This window comes from Nematolebias whitei, chromosome 11 (genome assembly GCF_014905685.2).
Source record: "Nematolebias whitei isolate Nwh7 chromosome 11, NemWhi1, whole genome shotgun sequence".
Classification (NCBI taxonomy): Eukaryota; Metazoa; Chordata; class Actinopteri; order Cyprinodontiformes; family Rivulidae; genus Nematolebias; species Nematolebias whitei.
In genome coordinates, this window is record NC_056508.1 from 42,670,004 (window position 1) to 42,694,931 (window position 24,928).

General features: G+C 38.2%; 1 protein-coding gene across 1 annotated transcript in view; it reads left to right on the top strand.

Annotated features, from left to right (window-relative positions):
* Nucleotides 1–24,928, top strand: part of LOC119417330 (plexin-A1) — a 163,650-nt gene that overhangs the window by 68,377 nt on the left and 70,345 nt on the right. The window contains exons 4-8 of the mRNA XM_037684538.1: nt 4,738–4,838; nt 7,926–8,049; nt 8,325–8,523; nt 9,592–9,691; nt 21,060–21,174. Of these exons, the coding sequence (XP_037540466.1) occupies nt 4,738–4,838; nt 7,926–8,049; nt 8,325–8,523; nt 9,592–9,691; nt 21,060–21,174 (639 nt within the window). The remainder of the gene's footprint in view (nt 1–4,737; nt 4,839–7,925; nt 8,050–8,324; nt 8,524–9,591; nt 9,692–21,059; nt 21,175–24,928) is intronic.

The window sequence follows — 24,928 nt, forward strand, 5'->3', positions numbered from 1 at the left end:
AGCTCTGCTTAAAAGTTCTCGTGTGCTGCTTGAAAAACAATTTTATTTTAAATGTAGTTTGGAAATGGGTCTTAGCTTTTACACTGCATGCACTAAGGGTTTTAGTAAATGATGAACTGAACATAAACAGCTGGAAACAGATGTGACTCCGATTTTAAAGTTGTATCTTTTTCTAGTTGTTATACAACTATTGGAGAGCAAGTTGTGACCACAAGAAGTTATTCTGAACAGTGTATGACACCCATGTGGGATTTTTCTTCTGTATTTGTCAGATTAGATTATAAAGAAAACAATGCACATGTAATTTGTTTCCCCTAGGATAGATGGTTGCTGATTTTTGCTTTTACTTTGTTGTTTTGTGCCAAACAAAGCTGTCATGCTTTTTACAGCTTCATAATAAACTGGCAAAGAAGCAACAAGGTAAAAATAAAAAATAAATAGAAAAATAAAATGCAGATTTTGCAGGACAGTCTCGTTTCAGTATTTAACGACACTAAATGTTGGTCTGTGTTCATGTGTTGGCAAACACATCCTGAAATCATTGAATGATATTAAATAAAAAAATTAGAAAGTTCTTATCGTATATATATATATATATATATATATATATATATATATATATATCCACAGCTATTTAACTCTTTGGAGGTAAATTTGATTTACTGTATGTAGGACAACCGCCACAGCTAATCACATTTTACAATAAATAAATGGCTGTAACTCTGTCAGTTCTACAAATGGTAAACTAAAATGTGTGTGATAATAGCTGAAATTCATCCCCAATTCAGACTTTGAGGGTTAACATATTATGCTAAATATATATTTTTTAACTTCTATAAGCAAAATGCATCTGACTACATAAGATCCATTGAGCTCACACTTAGTCCGGCCCCCTTATCCGCATGATAGGCTGTGCTCCAGAATGTGAAGGCGGAGCCTACGACCTATATATTTGTAATGCCATGTGACATCCGGCCCTTCCGGTCCAAGATCTCGTGTCAAAATTGTATTGGAGAGGCCAGCGCTGTAAAGTGTATATTTTCTCCTACCTTGATTTGAGATAGTTTGAGTTGCAACTTCTGACGGAGGTCTGAGCCGGGGGCCACGTGAGCTGGAGGCGGGCCTGGGATCCAAGATGAGGCCTGAGGCTCACAGCTAGCAACAGCTTGCTGCAGCAGTTCGGGGCCTGCAACAGCTCACGTTGCAACAACTTGGTTGCAAAATGCATTTCTTAAAGCATCTTTACTTGCATTTGTAATTGGACTAAATGTGACAATGTTAAAATGAATGCAATTATTTTATTTTTGTTTTTCAGATGGTTGCATCTATCATTAGCTAATATAAAAAAAAAATATCAAAATAAAAGTATGTTTTGTAAATTTAAAACAAACGAGGGCATAAACAGAGGAAACAAATAAAGGAACTGGATATATGAAGAAAAAAAAAGTTTTAATAATGTATGAAGGGTATAAAATACAAAGTATTAGAACTTGATGTTCTATTTTATGCATTCGTAAATCACGTGTTTTATGTCCAGCATTCTTTGTCTTAGTTGATGCATGCACTCTACGCTTCATGTACATGCTTTGTTTTGGAATCTGCAGCCTCATGTGCAGGTTATGATCATCTTATGGTCAAATAGTTTACCCCAGTGAGTTACCACAAATTGCATATCTGTGCTGTGTGCCTTGTAATGTGGTCATATTTGTACAGCAGTCCTAAAACTAGGCTTGCTGACAATATAAGCCATCCATCAACCCATTGTGCAGTGATAGAATCATATATTCCTTACTGTATTATACAGATGGGACAATTACATCAAGGCCTATAACTACAGCTAGCTGACTGAAAGGGCCCCATATATGGAATGAAACATCAGTCGCAATTACATTTGTGTGTCTTTCTCATCTATCCTTTCTCGTATTCCTCATGCCCACCTCCATGCTACCATCCCACACCCTCCTCCTTGATCTCACCTGCCACTAGGCAAATTAAGAGCCACTCTATCATGACCCAAATATGAGAGGCTCATTTGTAGCTGTTATTTATTTGCAATAAACTCTGCTCATCATCTCCTCTTCCTCGTTCAGACAACATGGCTAAAATAAATAAATAAATAAATAAATCAAAAATGCCAGACTCCCAATGGAGGGTTGTTATCCACAAACACAGTCCATTATCAGCTGAAAGCCTAAATGAATGGTTAAATGGACATTTTCCCCCGTATGATCTCATTTTTTTTGTCTTCCTCTCCCTCCCATCCTAATTCTCCTGTACTTTTCCCACCGTCTCTCTTCTACTGTCCTCAGATGGATGCGTTTCCCTCTGCGGCAGCAAATAGGCCAGGGATGAAAATGCCATATTTAATATAAATAGGTGGTTCTCACTTACTTACAGTTCTCTCACAAACACAGACACTCACTATACCTTGCCACCTGAGTAAGACAAAGAGTCTTTGGCTTATCATCTCCCATTTCCCTTCCCATTATCTTTTTTCTAAAACTCAATAATTGAACTTTTCCATTAGAATACATCATCCGGCCTGCTATCACAAAACCCTGCTGAATAAACTTCTCTCCCTGGCTATTGTGCTTGAGCATGGCATGTTTTTTTTTTTATTTTCTTTTTCTTTTGCTCCCTCCCTCGATTGGATAGGCTGTATTAATGGCATGGTATTTGTTCAGCCACACGTAATAACAGCAATCTGCTGCCATTTGGTGTCCTGTAAAAGACCCATGCCTATTGATGGCTGCATTATAATGCTTTCCATATCCAGGTTACTATTATCATACTATAAATCTGCTGTTAAGCATTGTGTCCAACTGTCCGTAAAAGTTCACGGAGAACCCGAGGTCGTAGATACAGGATATAAAATACAAGGATTACTGGCAAGTAGGTGGGAGAGTTACTGTTTGAATCATGTATCGTCCAGGATATAGCTTTTATTTCATGTCTTTGTATCAACTTAGTTCCAGATGGTTCACAAAATAGTATATTTTTATATAATTCTTGTTCATTTTCAATTTATTTTTCACCACAGGATTTGTATTTTTTTATTGTTTCGATTCTTGTTTGATGTACTTTATCTTGAACATTAATCTAACATTTGAATAAGGTCATCTGGCAGGCTTCTTTTGTTGCTGAGACATTTCATCCTTCATCCAAAGGATTTCTTCAGTCTGAGGAGTCCACAAAACCAAACTGAATCTCACAAACAGCTCACTCCCAAAGTGGAAAAAGACAGTTTGTTGGTGATGAGATGGCCTCTGGGGGCTGCCCTCTGCCCCATCAACTCCCCCAAGGCAGACCATGCCAAAGTGGTTCAAAACACCAAAGTTTGGGCTCCTCAGACTGAAGAAGTCATTCGGATGAAGGATGAAATGTCTCAGCAACAAAAGAAACCATCCAGTTGACCTGACTGAACATTGGTGGATTTATACCTGGATTAATCAGCATGACCTTTGGTATTTAAATGAGGTATTTACATATTAACCACAAAAACAAACAAACAAAAAAAATAGAGTTATCCCTTATTTCTGATCCATGTTGTGGTGCTCATGGACTCAATATCAAAAAACAGTTATAGGGAAGGTGTCTGGTTTGGGAACCTTAAGGTTTTGACTGAGTTTTGCAAAAAAAAACAAAAAAAAAACAGGACCCCCTGCCCTAAACCTAAACCTCTGACCTTTGACCCTAAACCTAAACCTTACCTTGACTGCTAAGTCTAACATGGACTCCTGACCCTAAACCTAACCCTGGACCCCTTGCTCTAGACCTAACCCCCTAACCTTCAACCCTAAATTTGACTGATAACCCTGACCACAAAAATCAGGACCTGTGACCTGGGACTCAGACCCTGACAAGGACCCCCTGACCCATTGCATCACAGAATACACACACTCTCTCATCGAAGCACTCTGTTGAGTTGGCTCGTAACGGGAGGCCTGTGTGGGGTGTTAGAGGTATGTGCATGGGGAGCCAACGCATTGATGGACAGTGTAAATGGACTGTACTTATATAGTGCCTTTCTATCTTATTGAGATCTCAAAGCACTTTACACAACAATCTGTGCCTCATTCGCCCATTCATACAGCACTCTACTAGAACTCTACAAAGCTAATTGAACAAATCATTCTAAAGAGACTACTCAGTGCTTTAGATCATTCATACACCGATGGCACACACATCGGAGGCAACAAGGGGTTCAGTGTCTTGCCCAGGGACACTTCGGCATGTGACTGCTGTGGGGTTTGAACCCAAAACTCTTGCATTGGAGGACGACTGCTCTAACCACTCAGCCACAGCCGCAGTGTACTATATCAAAATACAGTCATAGACAGTGTGTCTGGTTTGGGAACCTCAGGGTTTTAACTTTGATTTTTGAAAACAATGTACTGTAGATCATGACCTGTTCTGCTGGGGCAGTTTGCTGCAGAAAGTGAAGCCACTGGGATGAGAGTCGGATCATGTATGTTTTAGGCCGTCATCCTTAACTGGAAGTATGTGAGGTGCTTCCTTTGGGTTGAGTCTTTGCCTCACGTGGAAAAGTTTAAGTATCTGAGTGTCTTGTTTACAAGTGGTGGTGGGATGGTGCAGGATTTGGCTTGACCGATTCCAAGCAGTACAACTCTGTAGATGTTGTTTACTTTTTATAGTCTACATTTGTTTACAGCAATGTAAACGGTCCCTCCGTGCAACATTAACCAGGTATGTCTGTTTGCTTTTATTTACTTTCAGGTTACACGTGTGCCAGTGGAGAGCTGTGAGCAGTACACTTCCTGTGGAGACTGTCTGGGGTCGGGAGACCCTCACTGTGGTTGGTGTGTGCTACATAATGTGTAAGTGCTTGTATTGTTCATTTTGTATGTGGGTGGTTATTTTTAGTTGATGTATTGAGTGCAGTTTCTTCTTCTTGTTCGTTTTTTTTCTTCTTGTTCTTCTTCTTCTTTAATTATCATTATATTATTATTGTTGTTGTTGTTGTTGTTGTTGTTGTTGTTGTTGTTGTTGTTGGATTCATCCTGTAAGGGAGACATGTTTGGAACTGCTGTACCCCATCTTATTTAAATATATTTATAACATCTATATCTTTTCATGTCATGGTATCAACCAGTTTTACATCGTCACTGTTCTGGGAGCTTTGTTTAATACAGTTGAGCAATAATGCAATTTGGATTTGAAGCTTATTTCGGTTAAAATAATGAGTTTATTGCTGTTCCACTTGGAATATGGGACCTTCAAAGAGTCCACCTTCTGACTTCTACTGGAGGTGTTTATAGTAAAAAAAAAAAAAAAAAAAAAAAAAATATATATATAGATATCATTTTTTCATCATTTTTAATTGCTGTCTGTAGATTCTCACAACAAAGAAATGTTGACAAAAACTAACCTGCTAAAAAATTTACAATATAATTCACCTTACTAAACATGTTATTTTAAAAGCTGATGAACGGGAGTGAATAATTAATCAGCTCGTGTCAATCAGCTCAAGTTAGAACTGTCTTTGTGATATTCAAATTCAAATTCAAAAATACTTTATTAATCCCAATCCCAGAAGGAAATATTTGTTGTGGTAACTCATCATCCTGGTTTCATTAAAGAGTTGTTCTAGATGCTGGTCTGTCCTATAACGGATTTGAAGAAGACTCTGACTGAAGACACTTTGTTGTTGTATGACAGTCTGATGAAGAGGATGCTGAGGGTTGTCCATAATGTTCTTCATTTTATGAAGAATCCTTCTCTGTACAATCATCTCCAAGGGTTCTAGAGGAGTCCCCAGAACTGAGCCAGCCTTCTTTATGAGCTATATAAACCATGTCTTATTTTTTTCTTACTTTGTTCAACTGTTGTCATTAAAAACATATCTTTAAGCCATAATTATTACTAGTTTTTTTATGGTCATCCATCTGTTCTGTATTTTTTTTAGTAAACACATTTTGATTGACTTAGACTTTGGTTACACATGGACTTCTGTAAATATGTATCCACACTGGCGTTATTAGCAGAATTGTAATAACACTGATACTGCAGGTTGCTTCTTTCAGACTCTACAAAGCTATTATAAAAGTGCTGAATTGGCTGCCATGTCACCATTGAATATGACATATTCCAGTTATTGCTGTATTAAGCCTTTTAAATGCAGGTTATCCATAAGCATTTTTTCCTCCCTCATTTCCATGCAACTCGGCATGCACCAGTGGTCTGCCTGAAACTCAAAGATCCTGTTATCAATGGAGAAATGGATGTCTACAGAACAATATGTGTTTCCAATATACAAGCATATGTCACACTAATAATAAAAAAAAAAAAATGTAGTTATGCTAAACAGACAACTAGTAAACAGGACTAAATTAAACTCAACTAGAGAAACTGCATTGCCTGCGAACATGCAGTGAGAATGCTTATTGCTGAAGAACTTGCCAAAAAAAGAGCTGAAATTAGCTAAAATAATGCTCAAATGTAGCTGAATTGGAAAGACAAGCCTAAGTTATCAGAAGAAAGCAGAAATAACACATATTTGCTGAATAATGTTTAAATGAGCAGACATTAGTAAAAAAGCTAGGAAATTAGCTCAAATAGCTGAAATTAGCAACAACAAAAAAAAAAAAAACTAACCAAAAATATTCTGAAAAGTAGCTGAAAAGGCAGAAAGAAGCTTAAACTACCAGAATGTAGTGGAAGAAGCTGAAATTAGCTTTAAAATGTGGAATTAGCTGAAAGCTATATTTAGTACAAAGATGGCTAAATAGTAGCTGAAATAGTAGAAAAAGCTGAAACTAGCAGAAATTCAATTCAGTTCAATTCGGTTTATTTATATAGCGCCAAATCACAACAAAGTTGTCTCAGGGCACTTTACAGAAACATTCACATACATGAAAGTCAATTAAGAAATAAGTTGAAAGGAGCATAACAAGCTCAAATTAGCAGAAAGACGTTAATTAGGTTGAATGTAGCAGAAATTTCCATGGAAAACTTGAAGTTATCTGAAAACAGCTGACATTAGCAAAAAAAAATGTTAAAAAGGTAGCTGAAAAGGTAGAACAAGCTTAACTTAGCAGAAATAGAGAACATAGTTTTGTCCAATTCGGCTGAAAGAAGCAGAATTGAGCACAACAAGTGGAAACTGTCTGGAAAAAAAATTAATTAGCAACAAAAGAAAGCTGAAAGGTACTTTGTAGTTAAAAAAAAAAAACATTAAGTAGCTGAAGTACCAAAAGGAAGTGGAGAGAGCACATTTTTTTGCTGAATTAGGCTGAAAAAAGTTGAACTTAGTTCAAATAATGTGAAATTAGCTGGAAAACCCCCCACTAAAATTAGCATAAAACAGCTAAATAGTAGCTGAAATACCAATAAATGCTTAAACTTGCAAAAATAAGCTGAAAGGAGCATAACAAGCTGAAATTAACAGAAAGAAGTTAGATGAAGCACAAAAATATTTTAGTTAGCAGAAAGAATCTGAAAGGAGCACAAAACAGCTGAAAAACCTCAGCTGAAATTAGCTGAAAACATGCTTAAATTTGCACATGGAAGCTGAAAGAAGCTGAACCAGAGCAAAATGTGTCTAAATAAAGGTTGAATGAAAGGAGCAGTAAAATGTTGTAAACAGATCTAAAGGTTTGAAGGATGGAAAATGAGCTCAATTAATTTTCCATGAGGAATAAAATGGCAGAAAAGGCTAAGTTTTTCAAAAAGCTAAAGTTGCACCAATACCAAAAGTCGTAGCAGGATTGTCCAGAAAGAGCTGAACATTTTGATTTATGATTTGTTGAAATAGCACAAAAATCATAGAATGAGAAAGTTGCTGAAAAACATATGGAAGAAAAAGGATCGCGGCAGTGTGAATGCTTCATAAACATCCACACAACAAGTCTAAATGCATCACTTGCAGGGTTTAAATGTGACACTGTTTAACTCTTCTTCGTTAGATGTGCGAGGAGGGATCGCTGCGAGCGAGCAGAGGAGCCTCAGCGTTTCACCACCCGAGTGGAGCAGTGTGTTCATCTTTCCGTCCATCCCGAGACCATCTCAGTAACCATGTCAGAAGTGCAGGTATGGCATTGTCAGATCTTGTTATATAACATTGCTGTATTGTATTTGTTGGGCATTTGTGTGATATGAAAACTAGAGGGGGAGACATGGACAGGGAACGCGCTATAAAATGATATTAAATGAAACGTGTGTCAACACAAGCAATCACTTTTAGTTGTAGCTGAAAAGTATATTGTGAGCCACATCTGAGCAGCGTTTTCTGCTACGGGGCATCAGTAATGAAATATATTGATTTAAATTTCTGTTGTACCTCATCTTTCTGTCCTCCTTCCTAGTTGGTGCTTCAGGCGCAGAACGTGCCCAGTCTGTCTGCTGGAGTGAACTGCTCCTTCGAAGACTTCGTAGAGACGGAGGCACGCATCTACAGCGGGCGGATCTTCTGCCTGTCTCCCACCACAAAAGATGTTGCACCCTTCACACGTGACCAAGGTAAGCCCAAACACATGCAAGGAATAAAATGCACATTTGGACAAAGTACCTAAAGTATAAACGGGTAAAGAAAAAGAGCAAGTTTTAAATACGTTTTGGAACTATGAAAATTTTACTAGATTTTTTTCACTATTTATAAAACCTTAACATAACTATCATTTATGTTTTTGATACACACATTTATTCTACACTAATCCTTTGATGTAAAGAGTGTTGAACTCAACTACACAGAACTAGCAGAACTGTGTGAACAAGAGGGAGACTGGTGGAACAGTGAGGCTACCATGAGCAGAGGTCACAAAGGTCAGGACTTCAAGTACTTCAGGTCCACTGTCCAGAAAAATGGGGAGTGTGGTAAAGAGGTGAAGAAGAGAGTCCAGGCAGGATGGAGTGGATGGAGAAAAGTTTCAGGAGTGATTTGTGACAAAAGGGTGTCAGCAAAGGTCAAAAGAAAAGTTTACAAGACAGTGGTGAGACCAGCTATGTTGAAAGACAGAGGAGATAAAGGGATGCAGTTAGAGAGGACATGGGGGTAGATGGAGTGAGGATATAGGATGCAGAGGACACAGTGAAATGGAGGAGGATGACTCGGTGTGTAGAGATCCCTGAAGAGGGAAAAGCTGAAAGAAGAAGAAGAGATAGATGGATGGATGGATAGAATTCAAGTTAAAGTCCAACAATAATGAACTGAGGTGTGTTTCACACAAAAATAAAAAAATAAATCTACTAATCCGTGTTCTATGGAGACTCATAAGCTTTTTTTTTTTTTTTTCATTCAACTTTTATTTAGACAAGTAAATTCCATTGAGCCTCGAGGACTCGTTTACAAGAGAGACCTGATTTCAACAAAGAGTGATGAAAATTACTTTGAAACTAGCCTGTGAACTAGTGAATATTTAAGCAACAGTTTTTGTCCTGGACTTCGTGTTTATTTTCCACAAGTTAAAGTTTGTTTGTATTTCAGGTTTTCTGAGTGGCAGTAACGTTTTTTTTATTATAATTTTTTTTCAATTATTATTTCAGTGTATTATGTCAATTTCCTTTATATATAGAAGTATAAGACCCCTGTGAAAATCCCTCAGAACACTTGTATGTTTGTGTCTGTTTGTGTAGGTGATCAGCGCGTAATAAGACTGTTTCTGAAGTCCAAAGAGACGGGAAAGAAGTTCGCCAGTGTGTTGTTCATCTTTTACAACTGCAGCGTCCACCATTCGTAAGTTATGTCAAATGCATGAATGGACATGTGAGCAAAAATCAAATTCCATATTGCTTTTTAAACTATTCAACAAACTTTTTAAACTCTAAATAGCCTAACAACTATTTGACTGGTTGACTGTAATATGCAAGATGCAGAGCAGTAGACATCGGTAAACCATAAATGTTTATATGTGCTTTCTTACCAAAAGTAAAATACATGCAACTATTTAATAGAGAATGATGAAAACAGTGTGTAACCTTTGCTTATTTAGTATTCAGTGTATTCAAGCTTTAACAAATCAATTAGTTAATTAAATCCCAGGCAATGAAGTGACCACTGGTGAGTGAAATAATAAATCGATTCCTATCCATGCAAGACCTGGAAGAGTAACCAAGCTTAGGATGCTAAAGCACATCATTCAGGATTTTGGAAGCAAATTATCTGTAATTTAGATTAAAACACTGATTTACTTCTTTGTCCTAGTTTGAACACTTTTTTAAACATTTTTGTTGTATTTGTCAATTACTTAAGATAGAGGATCTGGCCAGAGACACATAAGCAATTGTCAAATACTCATGGCTGTTGTCGTTTGTTGTGAAGACTGTTTTGAAAAATTTGTTGATAATGTTGTTTTACAAAACCTATTTGGTTTATATTCAATTCAATTCAAAAATACTTTATTAATCCCAAAGGGAAATTATTTGTTGTTGTAACTCATTATCCTCATTTCATTAAGAGATGTTATAGACACTGATGGCCGTAGACAGGAAGGATCTTTTGAAAAGGTCCATCCCACAGTGGATCCTAAGAAACTGGCTGCAGACGCTGTCTGATCCGTCCACCCAGACTCAGCTGGCCTCTCGGTTCCCCTGGGCTGTAGGACCGTCCAAATGTCGGGCAGAACTCCTCCCAGAGCGATGGCCACTCCTCCCAGCAGCCTGCTGAGCTCCTCATCACTGCAGACAGCCAACTGTAGGTGCTGTGGGACGATCCTGTCCTTCTGCTGTCATGAGCCATGTTTCCTGCTAGTTCCAGGATCTCAGTGGTCAGGCATTCGAGCACAGCTGGCAGGTAGATGAGAATGCATCCATAGAACATCCTTTTCAACTCATTTGAGATTTGGGGCTGTAGTTGAGATATTATTTGAGCTTTTGAGATGTTAATCAGCTGCTGTTGTAGAAAACTGCCTTGTTGCCATAGTTACGCATCATAACAAATGTCCAAAACTAAAAAAGTTTCAGTAAAAATCCTTCCAGCTGCACAGCATCCGATACCAGAGGAAACAATCATCCAAAAAATGTGATTTACATCCAGAAAAAGAGGAATTAATGTTTCCTAAAATAAAATCTCAGAAAGAAAGTAACAGAGCTGCTCTAACATGCAGCCACCTTGAGCGGCGCAATTCTAGAACATGTATGTATTAACATTTAGCATTGAACTGACAGGTAAGAGAGGAATGGTAAAATATCACTTTTAAAAAAGATAAATATAATGTATGGACCAAAAACGACTGGTTGCAGTCAGGTTTATTCAGCTGGTTTTGGGTTTCAGCTGGTGGAAAATAAAAACATGTGCATTGCTCTCTTCAGGTCAAGGGTGAGGTTCTGCCTCAATTGGAGGAGTTCAAGTATCTTGGGGTTTTGTTCACAAGTGAGGGAAGTATGGAGCATGTGATTGACAGATGGATTAGTGCAGTGTCTGCAGTATTGTGGACTCTGTGCCGGTCCATTGTGATGAAGAGGGAGCTGGGCTGTAAGGCAAAGCTCTCTGTTTACTGTTTGGTCTACGTTCCTACCCTCATCTATGGTCATGAACTCTGGGTAGTGACCAAAATAACGAGATTGCAGATACAAGTGGTTGAAATGAGTTTCCTCTGTTGGGTAGCTGGACTCTCCCTTAGAGTTAGGATGAGGAGTCCAATTATTTGGGAGAGACTTGGAGTCGAATCGTTGCTTCTCTACAATGAGAGGAGCCAGTTGATGTGGCTCAGGCATCTGGTAAGGATGCTCCCTGGGCACCTTCATAGGCAGGTGCTTCAGGCATGTCCAACTAGGAGGAGACCCCAGGGAAGACCCAGGACACGATGGAGAGACTATGTCTCTCATTTAGCCTGGGAATGCCTTGTGGCCCTCCCAGAAGAGCTGGAAGAGGTGGCTGTGGAAAGAGATCTAAATGGTAAATGGACTGTACTTGTTTATCACCTTTCTATCTCATTAAGATAATCAAAACACTTTACACTACAATCTGTGCCCTCATTTACCCATCCATACAGCATTCTACTAGATCTATACAAAGACTAATCAGTGCTTTGTCACATTCATACACCGATGGGACACACATTGGAGACAATGAGGGATTCAATGTATTGCCCATGGACACTTCAGCTTGTGACTGCTGGTGGAAATGAACCCCCAACTCTTGCATTGGAGGACAACTGCTCTAACCATTCAGCTACAGCCACCCAGATGCCCAAATGTCTGGACCTCCCTGCTCAAGCTGCTGCCCCCGCAACCCGACTTCCAAAAAAAAAACCGGAAGATAATGGATGGATGAATGGCTGGATGTATCTATGGATGGATTGTTTCAGCTGTTTCCCTTGCTAACATTAGTCCAAGCAGCTAAAGAGCAATTACCAGTTCATATCATCAGAGTATGTGTGCGCTAATAAATTTTGACAACAAGCAGTTGAAAAACTCCTGTCATCTCCTTTTCAGCATTTGTAATCGCACAAATGACAGGCTGAAATAACCCTGACAAGATCTCACCAGTAACAACTCTCGTGTTAATTTATTCATGGCTTGCCTTCCTCTGTTGCCTTTGAGACTCAACTGATGCTCTTTTAATAATGCCATCTTGTTGCACTTTTTTTCTTCCTTTGCAGTCCTAGGTGTAAAGTTTGTGCCGCTTTCTTTAAGCCAACTCCTATTAACTAGGTGACGGCAGGAAATAATTTCTTTCTTTGCGTATTATTCATTTTTCATCCAAACTTCCACAAAGAAAATACAGGGAGCTTTGTTAAAGCAACAGAGCAGAAGTGGGTTGAACCAAATAATGAATGAAGGATGTGATCCTGATTGTCTTGTTAAATAAAGGTTAAATGAAAATAAATAAAATGTCATTCTCTTAATGACTTTTGGCTCCCTCTGTGATGTCGCTGAGTGTGATTCACTGCTCCGAGGTTTGCTCACTCCATCTCTTCCACCTGGCACAGACTCACATCTCACATTAAGGTACCATGAGTCTGTGTAGAGATGCTTAATAAAGCATCTGCAGAACAACTAAAGTGCATTTCTGCTACACTTAACAAATATACGTTGGTAAATGCACCACTAAAAGTAGCTTAGACATATTTTTTTAACATCTTTATAAATTGTAGAGTTACAACCGTTATTGCAACTAAAGGTTGTATTTTTGTTTGTCCTGCCATTTTTTTTACCCTATACCAGAGCTACTCAACTGATGGCCCAGGGGCCAAATCAGGCCCACAGGCGAACTCAGTTCAGCCCCTCAGTGGGTTAATCTTTAAATAAAACTAGATTTTAAATCATAAAACAAACTTACTTAATGACAATAACAGCTGTATGTCTGCCTCCTGAGCTCTTGACTTTCAGTAACCGTGGCTAGGCCTGTTGCGATAAACAATACATCAATTAATCGCATGATAAATGAAAATTATCAACCTCATTTTCATTTATCAGCTTTATCATTTCTTCGTTTCTCTCTTTCTACTGAAGACACTGGATGACAAAAAGCTCAACTCCGGTGTTCTTCACTGACCCCTCCCTTTCTCTTTTCTCTTTAAAATCCATGTCAACCGTCCAAAATTGCGTTTTTGGATCGTTAAAAGCAGCTAAACAGAGAAGCTAAGCGGAGAAGCTAAGCTAACAGGCCGACCTCTGGTGAAAAAAAAAAACCTCCGTCTTGTTGACGCTCCAAAATTCACGATTTAAACCTGTGTCTTTGTGGGAAAAAAAGATTTTCACTGCAAAAAGAAGCTGAGGACATAACTTTTTAATTTATTTATTAAAAGCTTTGTGTAAAAAATGCTATGCTAAAGAGCTCAAATCACCGAGCGTCCACCATTTTGAGAACTGAAGAGAGACAGCCCATGTCACGTCAAGGGGCCTCCCTCCCATTTTTCTTAGAGACACGCTGCTCGCTCCTTCACTATCCATCCTTTGGTTCAAACAGTCTTATACTGCCATCCGGTCGAAAAAAGGTACTACATGCAAAACAATATAACACACATTTCTTCTTCAATTTGACAGTAATTTCTAATTATTGTCAAATTTCAAACAATATTATTGTTTATCGCAATAATGTCTGAGACAATTAATCGCCCAGCAATGTGTTATTGTGACAGGCCTAACTGTAGCCCTCTGAGCATTTTAGTTGAATAGCCCTTCCCCATACCATCTACTTTAAAGACCTTTGTGTATGTTGTCATCATTCTTTGTTGAAATCAGGTCTCTCTTGTAAATAAGTCCTCGAGGCTCAATGGGATTTACCTGTAGAAATAAAGGTTGAATGGATGTTTTACATCTTTCTTTTTTTTCCTTCTTTTGCTTTGTGTATTTTACCTCTGTCATTGCACACTTTTCCCATCTCTCTGTCCCCTGGCTGTAACCCCTCTTAGTCCTCTCCACCTCTTTTTCTACCTATTTTTCCTTTCCACTCACTTGTTCATCAAGCCCATTTACTGCTTGCATTCCACTCTTGGCCCTGCATACATTTGCATTGTAATAGGACATTAATTAGCTCTAGGCAGTGTGCATGTGTAGAGATGGTCATAATGGAGTGGTCATAAAGAGGCTCACCTGGGCCACTTGTTTTCAGCCTAGATCTCTTTTGTTAATGTGTGTGTTGCATCTGTGTTTGGGTGTATGTGTTCAGATATTGTTACAAGCTAAAACAGCATGCAAGAAGTATTAAAGTGACACTAAAACAGAATACACAAGTGCCTTTTTGCACATATTTTTGCACACACTTTACACGTTTACTCGTTTTAGTGTTGGTATGCGTTTACGATGTGTACTTCTGATTAGCCCGCCCACCCAGGCCTTCCTCCTTTGCTGAATAAATAGGCTTGCTGATGTTTAAGCCCTTGATGTCAGCTGTTCTGACCCCCTCAGGAGTCCGTAGAATGGTGAAACTACAGTGCATTTGTTACAGCAGCAGCCATAACGAAAATCAACATATTACACACCGCTCTCTTTACATCGTTACCTTTCACCTCTAAATGTTTGACCCTGCCTGTATGAAACTGGGCACAGGAGTCACAGCATTCAACAACTGATAATGGAGCTATCCTCGTGGGTGTGGTGGGCGAGTAAAAGCACAGCATACTGAGAAACACACGGGCATGCAGTATCTGCACAGATGCTCAAGCCGAACAGCCTGAAGGCAGGCGCCCAGACGGGCTAGAGTAGAACTTCACACAGCCTCGTGCAATGTGCTGGAACGTGCACGCAGCACCAGCATCGCCACAAATTCTTTAAGCATACACACAAACAGGTGCTCGCACAGTCAGAGGGAGCACACAAAGACAGAAGGCACAGATCTGGCAGAGTAAATTACGCTGAGAGCTATTTACTTACACTTTTACTATATTAGAAATTTGCATTAAAAAGGAGATTTGGAATAGTTTAATTGAGCATGCGGGAGGAGGAATAATGCATCTTTAAAAGGAGGAATTGAAGCACGCAGGAGGTAGAGCGCTGAAGGGAAGAGCGGAACATTGAAGAAAACTCACATTCACCGAGTCCTGGAGAGGCATGAAGAGGGAAAGAGCGATATACTGCAGTGTTAGCAAACAAGACAGAGTTTGTGCCCATTGTATCTGGAATAATACATCCCACACAGCTAAAAGGTTAGCGCCCCAGCTTCAGTCCACCATGACCATTACAATATGAAAGGCCTGAACTTCATGCAGTGAAAAGAGGTACTCAGTGGAAGGGATCAGCCCACACTCCAACCCCTCAGGAACGCCTTTCATTTCCAGACGATCCCCTCACCTTCCCTTACCTTGTTGATCCATCAACAACTCCTGGAATTATCCTTCCAGGGAACATTTTCGACTTGTGCTTTTTGTGTATTAATGACACAACTAGCCAAATGTTGTGTCAATGTTCTTAATTCTAATTTTCAATGAATATGATCTTATTTAATTAAACTGAGAGTTGAGTCCCACAGATTGACTGCTTTTGGACATTGTCGTGACAAGATCCAATATCATCCAGTAATGAGTCTGAGCCCTCCCACTGGGAATCTAAACTTCTCATTTGGCTCTGGTGCTGCATAACCTAACGATGTATGAATCCTTTTATTGCTGCTTATTCTCAAGTTTGACTGGATAAAACACAAAGGATTTTTTTTTTTTTGTAGATTAAACCAAACCAGTCTTGTTTGTTCTAACCACATGAGACTGGTATATCTGTGAAAGACATTTGTCAAAGTTTTTAATTAGAATCACAAAAGGACTGTGGCTGTCTTATAAACTGATAAAATCAATAAAACATTCAGCTTTGATTTTTAAATTGATTAATTGGTCTTTTTTTTTGTTGTTGTTGTTTAAGCCACATGCTATAAACTAACCTCCTAATTACAGCTCAATTTGTAACTTTATCAACGCTGAGCAGAATTAAATGAGGATGCAATCACTCACTCCCTTTATGCATGCTCGTGCCAAGGCCTTTGCTTGCATATGGACATCTTTGTTCCATCGATCCAGCCTCACAAGAACAAAAGCTCGGGGAAGATGAAAAGGCATTTGACCCAGCTCTGTTGCTGTAGGCCTCGCTAAACAGCAGAGGGTTTTATTGACGACGTTGCAGCAGCGCAGCCACTTACCCAAAGCCAGTTGTCCAGGCATTGACATCTCTACTGTAAGACAAGTCTCCACTGCCCAGGTGACCCGAAGGAATGCTTCCTTGTCAATGTGGGTGACAGCTTGTGAGTATAAGTTTGCCTCAGCCTGTGAGTGTGTGTTTTTATCACTGTGCGTGCGTAACATGCAAGTGAATGTGCATGCGCGCATCCCTGCAACAAATAAATCAATAAACCCTGAGGTTAATAGTGAGGAGGAACTGACTCACGAGCTCGACTAAAAACATTGGACTGTTAGCATAACCTCAGTCCACCCATCTCCCTGTGGAAATCCACTGACATTGATTATAAAGCTCAGCCTGCAGTTCAGTCAAGTCTCACTAGCTTATCTACGACTACGTAAAGCCTCTGCCATCAGTCCATCACTTCAGCGCAAGCAATTTAGGAGTTAACCCTCCAACATCTGAATAAACCAAGGACAGAGTTGGAGACGGTGAAAGGATTAGACTGGAATTCAATTTGAAGTCAGTCTTCCTGGTAGCAAAGCTGTCCTCCAGTTTGGAGGACGTGAGTTTAAACCCCCTCCGTGACTCATTACTGTGAAGTTTTCAAACTAAACCTGTCAAAGCTCGTGCGTTAATCATACAGTGAACGCATTATATTTTATTTAATTTTAACTTTATTGCAAAAAGGGTTGTAATTAACAGTTTAAGAGCTAGATCGTGTTTTTAAGCCATTCATGTTATTTTATTCTATTTGTTTTTTGTTGTTGGCTTGTTTTGTTTTACTAAGATGGTCATAATTAAAGAGAATAACTTTTTTTGTGTGTGGATTTTATGCAGAACAAAAAAAAAAAACAACAGGAAAACAGCTTGTAAATCTACACATTTTGTTTTAAAATAATGTGAAATGATCAGACTTTGACTAAACAGTATTGTCATGGTCAGCAGGGATCAGATCAGCAATGTTGATGTTCATGTTTTCCACAAGATTTGATAATAAATGTTATTGATTGTGTTTTTTATGATCATTTGTTGAACTAAGTAGCCTGAAATCACACCTTTGTGAGCCGTGAACCTTTTCTCCTTTCCACTTTTTATTAAAATGTGTAATTATATATTGCATACCATGTCTATTATGATTCGCTTAGATTTGTGTTTGAGCAAAAGCAAATGATCAACAAGGATTTTGGTTTGTATACAAACAATATTTAATCAGAATAAGACCAGAACTATCAGTTATATTCAACGAAGGACTGCGTGTTTAGAATTAATTTTGTTTCAAATTGAAATATTGATTTCCATATGCTGTTTTTGTTTCCCTTTTTTTATTTTCATTCACTAATTAAATGCATATTTTAAACCAATATTTAGAACTGCATGCAAGTTAAATGTTTTGCTCTTAAAAATCTTAAATGCCTTTGCAAAACAGGTCCTATTTGTTTCACCAGTTGTATCGCAACTTGGTTGACTTGGTGCAAACCCAATGCACTGCTAGCATAGAGCTGAAAACAACAAGGAGGTTAAATAATGAAATGTACAGAAAGCAAACATGATTTTACTACTTCAGTCAGAAAACAGCATAAAACATTTCCCTTGTGGTTTGATATTCATTTTAAAAATCGAGCTTTTAAATACTTCTTTTTTTTTAACGTACCAGGGTAGTTCAAAAACACATACAACATAAGAGATCATTACATTACCCACTTAAAAACACAAGCAAAAAGATAAAACAAATTGCAAACTATGAGATCAAACATATTGAATTATCATGAACTATAAAAAAATGAAACTGTTTTAAGAGTTTAATTCAGCAATTTTCTAAGTTTATCGATATAATGTTCTGAAATGTTATGCTCAGTGTAAACAAACATTTAGGCTGATTCTGCACGGAAACAAGTGGAAGCTTGAATTGTGATTGAGCTGCATAAGGCCAGACATAGTCTATGCAATTAAACAGATATGGACATAGAGCAGAGCAGAGAATCTCAGAGAAGAAGTTTGGGCATAAATGGGTATAAATGCATAAATTATTTGGGTATACATTTTGGTTTAAAAAGAAATATCTGTTAAAAATGAAAGTAAAGAGAGATCTGGTAAGACAACGGTCAATAATTAAATATGGGAGTTGAAGTAGTGTGGTGCAGCACCATATCGACTTTTGCAAAGCATCTTCTAGACCAGTAAGTTTACTAAATACAGTAAAAATGTCAGACGTCTCAATCCCACTTGAGTCTTTCCCACATCATCATTTCTTAACACATATGTAAATTTTGCTTACTTTTTTATTCAAGTAAACACAACTTACCAATATGTAAAAAAACTGGGCTGACTATGTTTGTTCATTTATTTATTTAAAATAAAGTACTATATGATGTCATCATTGTATGTTCCCATACAATGACGACATTAGTTCTCTGCATTTAACCCATCACACATGAGATACGTCCAGGTGGAGCAGTGGGCAGCTGTGTAAGTGATTAAGTGTCTTGCTCAAGGACACCACGACATTTGGCCATGGCGGAGAGTTGAACCTGTGACTTTCTGGTCCCGTCGGCTGCCCCACTTCTACACTATCTCGATCCCATGTCGATTTAGCCTAGTTTTCCTAGATTACAATATATTTAATCTGAACTAAAATGTTCATAGTGGTACTTGCCCAGAATCTGATATTTGCACCATCCTAGATAAAGATAGAATATAATCCACAATTGGCTAAAGCTAACTTTGACTGTAGCCATTATGTGCTGAGTGGCTACAGTCCATTTCCTATGGTGTCTGTAAGATAAACCTACTCAAGTTAGGTTTATGGGAGGCACACTATAAGCTTTAGAAAAAAGTCTGGCCTAAGAGTTAATTGAATTGAATGGGTTTTCTTAATCACATTTGAAGATATGTTAAGATTAAAACTATAAAGCTAGAACCTGAAACATGAAGAGATTGACCTTTTATGGCTAATGTCTGTGTACCTTTTTCCATTTTTTTTTATTTTTTATTATTATTATATAACTGAGTGCAGGTGCTGATTGTGTTAAAAGATTGTGATGGTTTTGCTAAATGACCAAGGATTACAAGCAACTCTTCATGTTTGTTCTTCTGGGTTCTCAATGATTGACAGAAAACATTGTTTTTTTTTAGTACTAATACGTATTTATAAACCATATAATCAAGCAAAAACTTTGATCAAAACTTTTTATTTCTTTTCTATTATAAACTGAGGAACTACTGTTGGTAAAGTTCTGACATAAGGCAAACTCAAAACCCAAACTAGCCTTTCCATTTGTGGACAATGTTTCCTTCTATTCCATCATTCTGGTCCCAGTGATATCCTTGTTTTTGTCTGTAATCCATGATTGAATGTGTATATATTCATTTTGCCTCCTCAACTTTGAATGAGTAAAAATGACAAAAATGTTATATAAAACTAGGCTTATCTTGGTCTGCCAGCTTAGTTCTCTCTAAGCCTCCAAGCATGGAGAATAAGAAAGAAGGAGAGCTGCTTTGACTGTGACTGCTCTCCCTCTCAGCTGTTTTCAGCAGCCGCCTCGGCCTTGCTGACAGCTAAAATAAAATCTTAATGCAAGAGGCCATAGTTACACTTGTCATTCCAACGTGATTTCTAGAGACTTAGTCACAAACATTTGATGTGTGCAACTGTGCTGATGCTGTCATAGTGTGATTTACACCTCCAAGTTGAAAGTTTCATTTTAATCTGTTTTCTGCTCTTCTTAATTGTGTTAACAGTTCTCCTGAGCATATTGTGTATTGTCAAAAAAAAAAAAAAAGTTAGATTGATCATATGAAGTGATACATTTGCAGCCTAAGCACCATTGGTATATACCATAAAACACAACAAGGTCAGTTTCCAGTTGAGAAAACTGTGATAAACTAAACAAATAGGGTGTTGGGGATTTTTTGCTCAAAGGTCATGGGTGTTTATATTACTTTGGCTGAGATTCTTAACTCTGCCCATGAACCATATGTTTGGGTTAGAGGAGCTGAGTGAGGAGCTGAGTGAGGAGCCGTCAGCCAAGGACACCTCCAAGTTCTGTGAACTCGGCTGAACTCATAAGGTTATAAAAGCAAGCTGAGAAGGCAGCTTGGGCAGATTCTCGTGACAGGTCTTCATGTGTGTACTTGATGTATAATTATGTAACCTGTTCTGAAAATCTGACCTTGCAAGTAAATGCTGGTCAAAATATTCTCTAGATGTCAGGGGTGGTTCTTCTTGAGTAAGTAAGATAAAGTGAGAGTATTTTTCTTCAACACGGGGCCATGCAAAAGTGTAGATGTTTAAAATTAGCTAACGTATCATTCTTTCACATGGTATGTTGTTTTTGGAAAATGGATTGTTTATAACCCTGATAAACATTTCAACAACAAAAAGTGGCACTAATTTGGGTAAAAAAATAGCCTAGCCTGGATGGACTCTTTTGTTGCCATAAATGACAGCAGATAAGTTAACTATTTCACAGAACATCACTTCAAAAATTAATGGCACATCCATTAATAATAACATAACCCATAAACTTTTTTCTCTCATTCTCTTTTGCCTTCAGCTGCCTGTCTTGTGTTAATGCCAACTTCCCCTGCCACTGGTGCAAATATCGCCATATGTGCACGCAGGATGCCAGCGACTGCTCCTTCCAAGAGGGACGAGTCAACACATCACAGGTGAGGGGCTGAGCGTGCATGCAAACTTAGAAGCACTGATGAGCATATAGGTACTGAAGAGGCTTTTCTTCATTAAAACCATTTAACAGTGATGACTCAGATGATGGCAAATCAGGATTTTATTCACACAGGATCATCCAGACAGTTGGGGAAAAAAAATCCAATAATTATGAGTTGATGTTACTGTGCTTAACCCTATGGCGGTGCAGTAATTTCCCTTTAGATAAACCTTTGGCTCACAACTAAACATATTTTCCAACAGTACTCTGCAACAAAAACCACGGAAACATAAAATGTGAAGACATTCAGAAGGATATATGCCACACACAAAATACACATGCAAATACGTATGGCTGCACAGTAATCCAAGGGTGCAGCTGGGTCCTGTACTGCATTACAGACTGTTTGTATGGGAGTGGATGAATGAGTGCTGCTGTGAGTGGCCCAGCAGCAGCTGTTGCACTCTAAGGAGCACTAGATTTATTCACTTATAAACAAGTTGGAGTGAATGAGTATGCAAATGGAAGCATCCAAATGTTAGATTTATATGAAAACCCATGAGCTGACTATCTCTCTTTGTCCATTTCTTATACTCCATGGCTTAATATAAAATAATAGGTGTCTTTAAGAGGTTGTATTTAACAACATAATTGTCTTTACTCTCTGTCTCAGTTTTTTTAAATTTTGATTTAAGAAAGGTGATGGATTTAACCCTACTCATTTAACGATATTCTTCTTTACTTATTTTTGTCATTTTTCCAATACTATTTCTGTAACAATTTACTTAATACCCAAATAGTATGTGACCAAAAAGAGCAACTCGTAGACTAGGAAAAGTTAAATGTTCATTTACAAAATGTGAAATCAACAGCAGAACTGCAACTCTGTAAGGATGGACTGGAACCCTGGAGAGTAAGGACAAGAGTTAATATGATGGTTTGGCTCCTTAAGTCTGCTTCAATATGTTGTTTGTCTCTTATTATCAGAGGATAAGTTCATTGCATGAGTGAGGGTCCAATAGTTCCTGTAGTCACAAACGAGGAGGTCCCAGAAAGGTTGCACAGATTGGTGGTCAGGTGGTGGAAGGGAATGAACGGCTGGAGGAATCACTAGGAGGCTTTAATTTAACGATGAAACCAGAGAGGTCCAAGAGACAGGAGGAACACGGGGGTCTCCTCCTGTCTCTTGGACCTCCCTGGTTTCATGTTAAAGCCTCCTAGTGATTCCTCCAGCCGTTCATTGCCTTCCACCACCTGACTACCACCACCACTGACCAGGGGTCAGTGCTGAAACATGTGAGACAAGGTTTTAGTCTTTACAAAACATTATGAATCGTAAAGTAGCCAGGAACTCAACTTCTGGTTGGCAGATAATGCACCAGCGTCGGACTGCAGTCATCAATGGCCATTTATACTCCTAAAGCTCATTAGGATAATGTTCCGCAGGTGTGAGCATGTTGGCGCCATCTGGTGTCGAAAAACAGTAGGGGAAAAAAACTGGAACTCCTACAATTTCTTAATTATTTCATTTCTTTTTATAGACCAACAGTTGTTTGTTTTGGGGGGGGGGGGGGTGCTCATGAATGGAAACACACTAAACCATATGTTGACTTGTTTTTTTTTTTTCCCCAGTTGCTTAATCTATATTTTCAAAAACTAAAACCTGAAATTGTGGAATATGAACACAAACATGTAACTTGGTGCGCTCAGCATGGGTGGAAATGAAGTAGGCGTGTGTGTGAGGGTTTGTGTTTATACTTAACTTTCTGTATACCTATGGAATTTCCTGTTTTTGTGTTTAGCACGTGGCTTATGTGTGTTAGTTGCTACAGAATAGGTCTGTAGCCATTTCCATAAAAACGGCAAAATGAGTGCAATTACTGCATTGTAACTGAATGTGAAAGAATGGGGAAAAAATGTGGCTTTGGTTTAATTTTTTGAGTGCTTAGACGAGGTGAAAGTAAAGGAAGAAGCAAAAACAGGAGGTTATGAAGGACACCCATTTGTGAACAGATCAGCCTGACATATGTCAATTTATTTTAAAAGCAACATCAATTCACTGGTATGTTTTTTTTTTCTTCTTTGTTGTCTTCTTTTTTCCCCCTTAAAAACATCCTTTAGATGCAGACGTTGCCATGGTTACAAAGACACTTTGAATATCAGGAAGGGTTTGTTGAATTTTAATAGACACTCAGACAGTCGTGCTTGTGCCTTCCATGGATTATTGTTATTGACACAGCAGACACTAAAGAGAGCTTCAGGCTTCAGATGCATGCATTTGGATGTAACTTTATGTTTTTTTTTCTGTCATTGAATATGTACTATTTTGGAGCCATGTATATGATCGCCTTGGCCAACAGCAGTAGTTTTGTCACACATTTATCTCCTCTAGTCTCGATCTTGTTCCAATTTGCCAGTTCGTAGCCCCTGCTGAAGGCAATATTGCCCATCACTGCTGCCTGAAAAAGTTTCCCCCTGTGTCATTAGCAGTCAGTTGCCAAAGTGATTGAATTCACACTACACTGGTTATATTCCCAAAAGCATTCGTCATATTTCTTGAGGCTGACTTCACTTCATATCTGATAAAATTCATGGCATCTGTGAATATGCGGCATTGATAAACCACAAAATATCACGTTTTTCTTTCTTGAGCGTGTAAACACATACAGTAACTACCGGTAGTTTTTTTGGGGCCTTTTAAGGTAAGTATAATTCTCTACTGTCACTTCCTAGATTTGTAAATATAAATAAATCAGCTCTTTTGTGACAGCAGATAAACAGAGAAGCACATTAGGGGCGACCAGGCAGAAAATTGCCAGAGTCTGAGAAACACTTGAGAAGGCCATCAACAGAAAGGCATATAAACACAAACAATAAGAAACAAACACCGGCGCAAACAAACGCAGAGACAAACAAATTTGCCGTGCTCCAGTGAATCCCAGCATTGGACCGGTAAAGCCGACTGGGCCGAGGCTTGGCCCTGGGGGTGGGTTCAGATAACTTCATTTAGATTCAAGGAAATAGGAAATATATGAGAATAATAAAAAAAAACAATGAAAAATGTAATAGAAAAACAAGTTTATTTATTTTTTCTGTCTACATGCTTCCCTGCTTATTCTGTTACTGATTGCATTTTGCCTGCTTGTTAATTAAGGCGTTCATTCATTTTGTATGTTGTAGCTTTTCACTTAGCATATTTCATGTCCCACAAATGATTTAATGCAGTGCGTGATTGACGGCAAAGACAAAGTGACTGCCAGATAACCTCCCTTGATATGAGCTTTGAACGGACGGGACTTAGTTGTGTTTATTTGCGTGTTTGTTTATTTGTATTATGCTATAAACAGCAATTTCATTAACTTATGAGGCTGGTTCTTAATTATAACCTGATATTGCTCATTTCTCTTGTTTTACATTGGATACAATATAAATAGGTTTAACATGTAAATACATCTAAAATAAAAGAGTAATTATATTGTAAGAGAATGTGAGAATTCAAAAGTACTTTTGTTCACATTACTTGTTTTTGTTTTCTTTTTCATTTTGAACAGTTAAAATTGTAACAAAATGAAAAACATAAAAAAAAGTTAATATTTCCACCAAAATATTCTGTAAACAAAACAAAAATGTTTGAAAATGGAGCAGGAAGAAGCAACGGCTTTTCCAGTCCTGTCCATACGTTTACATGCAAATTCTGAATCAAACTAGTGATTAAATATATACAGAAATACAGAAATACCCATACAAGCATACCA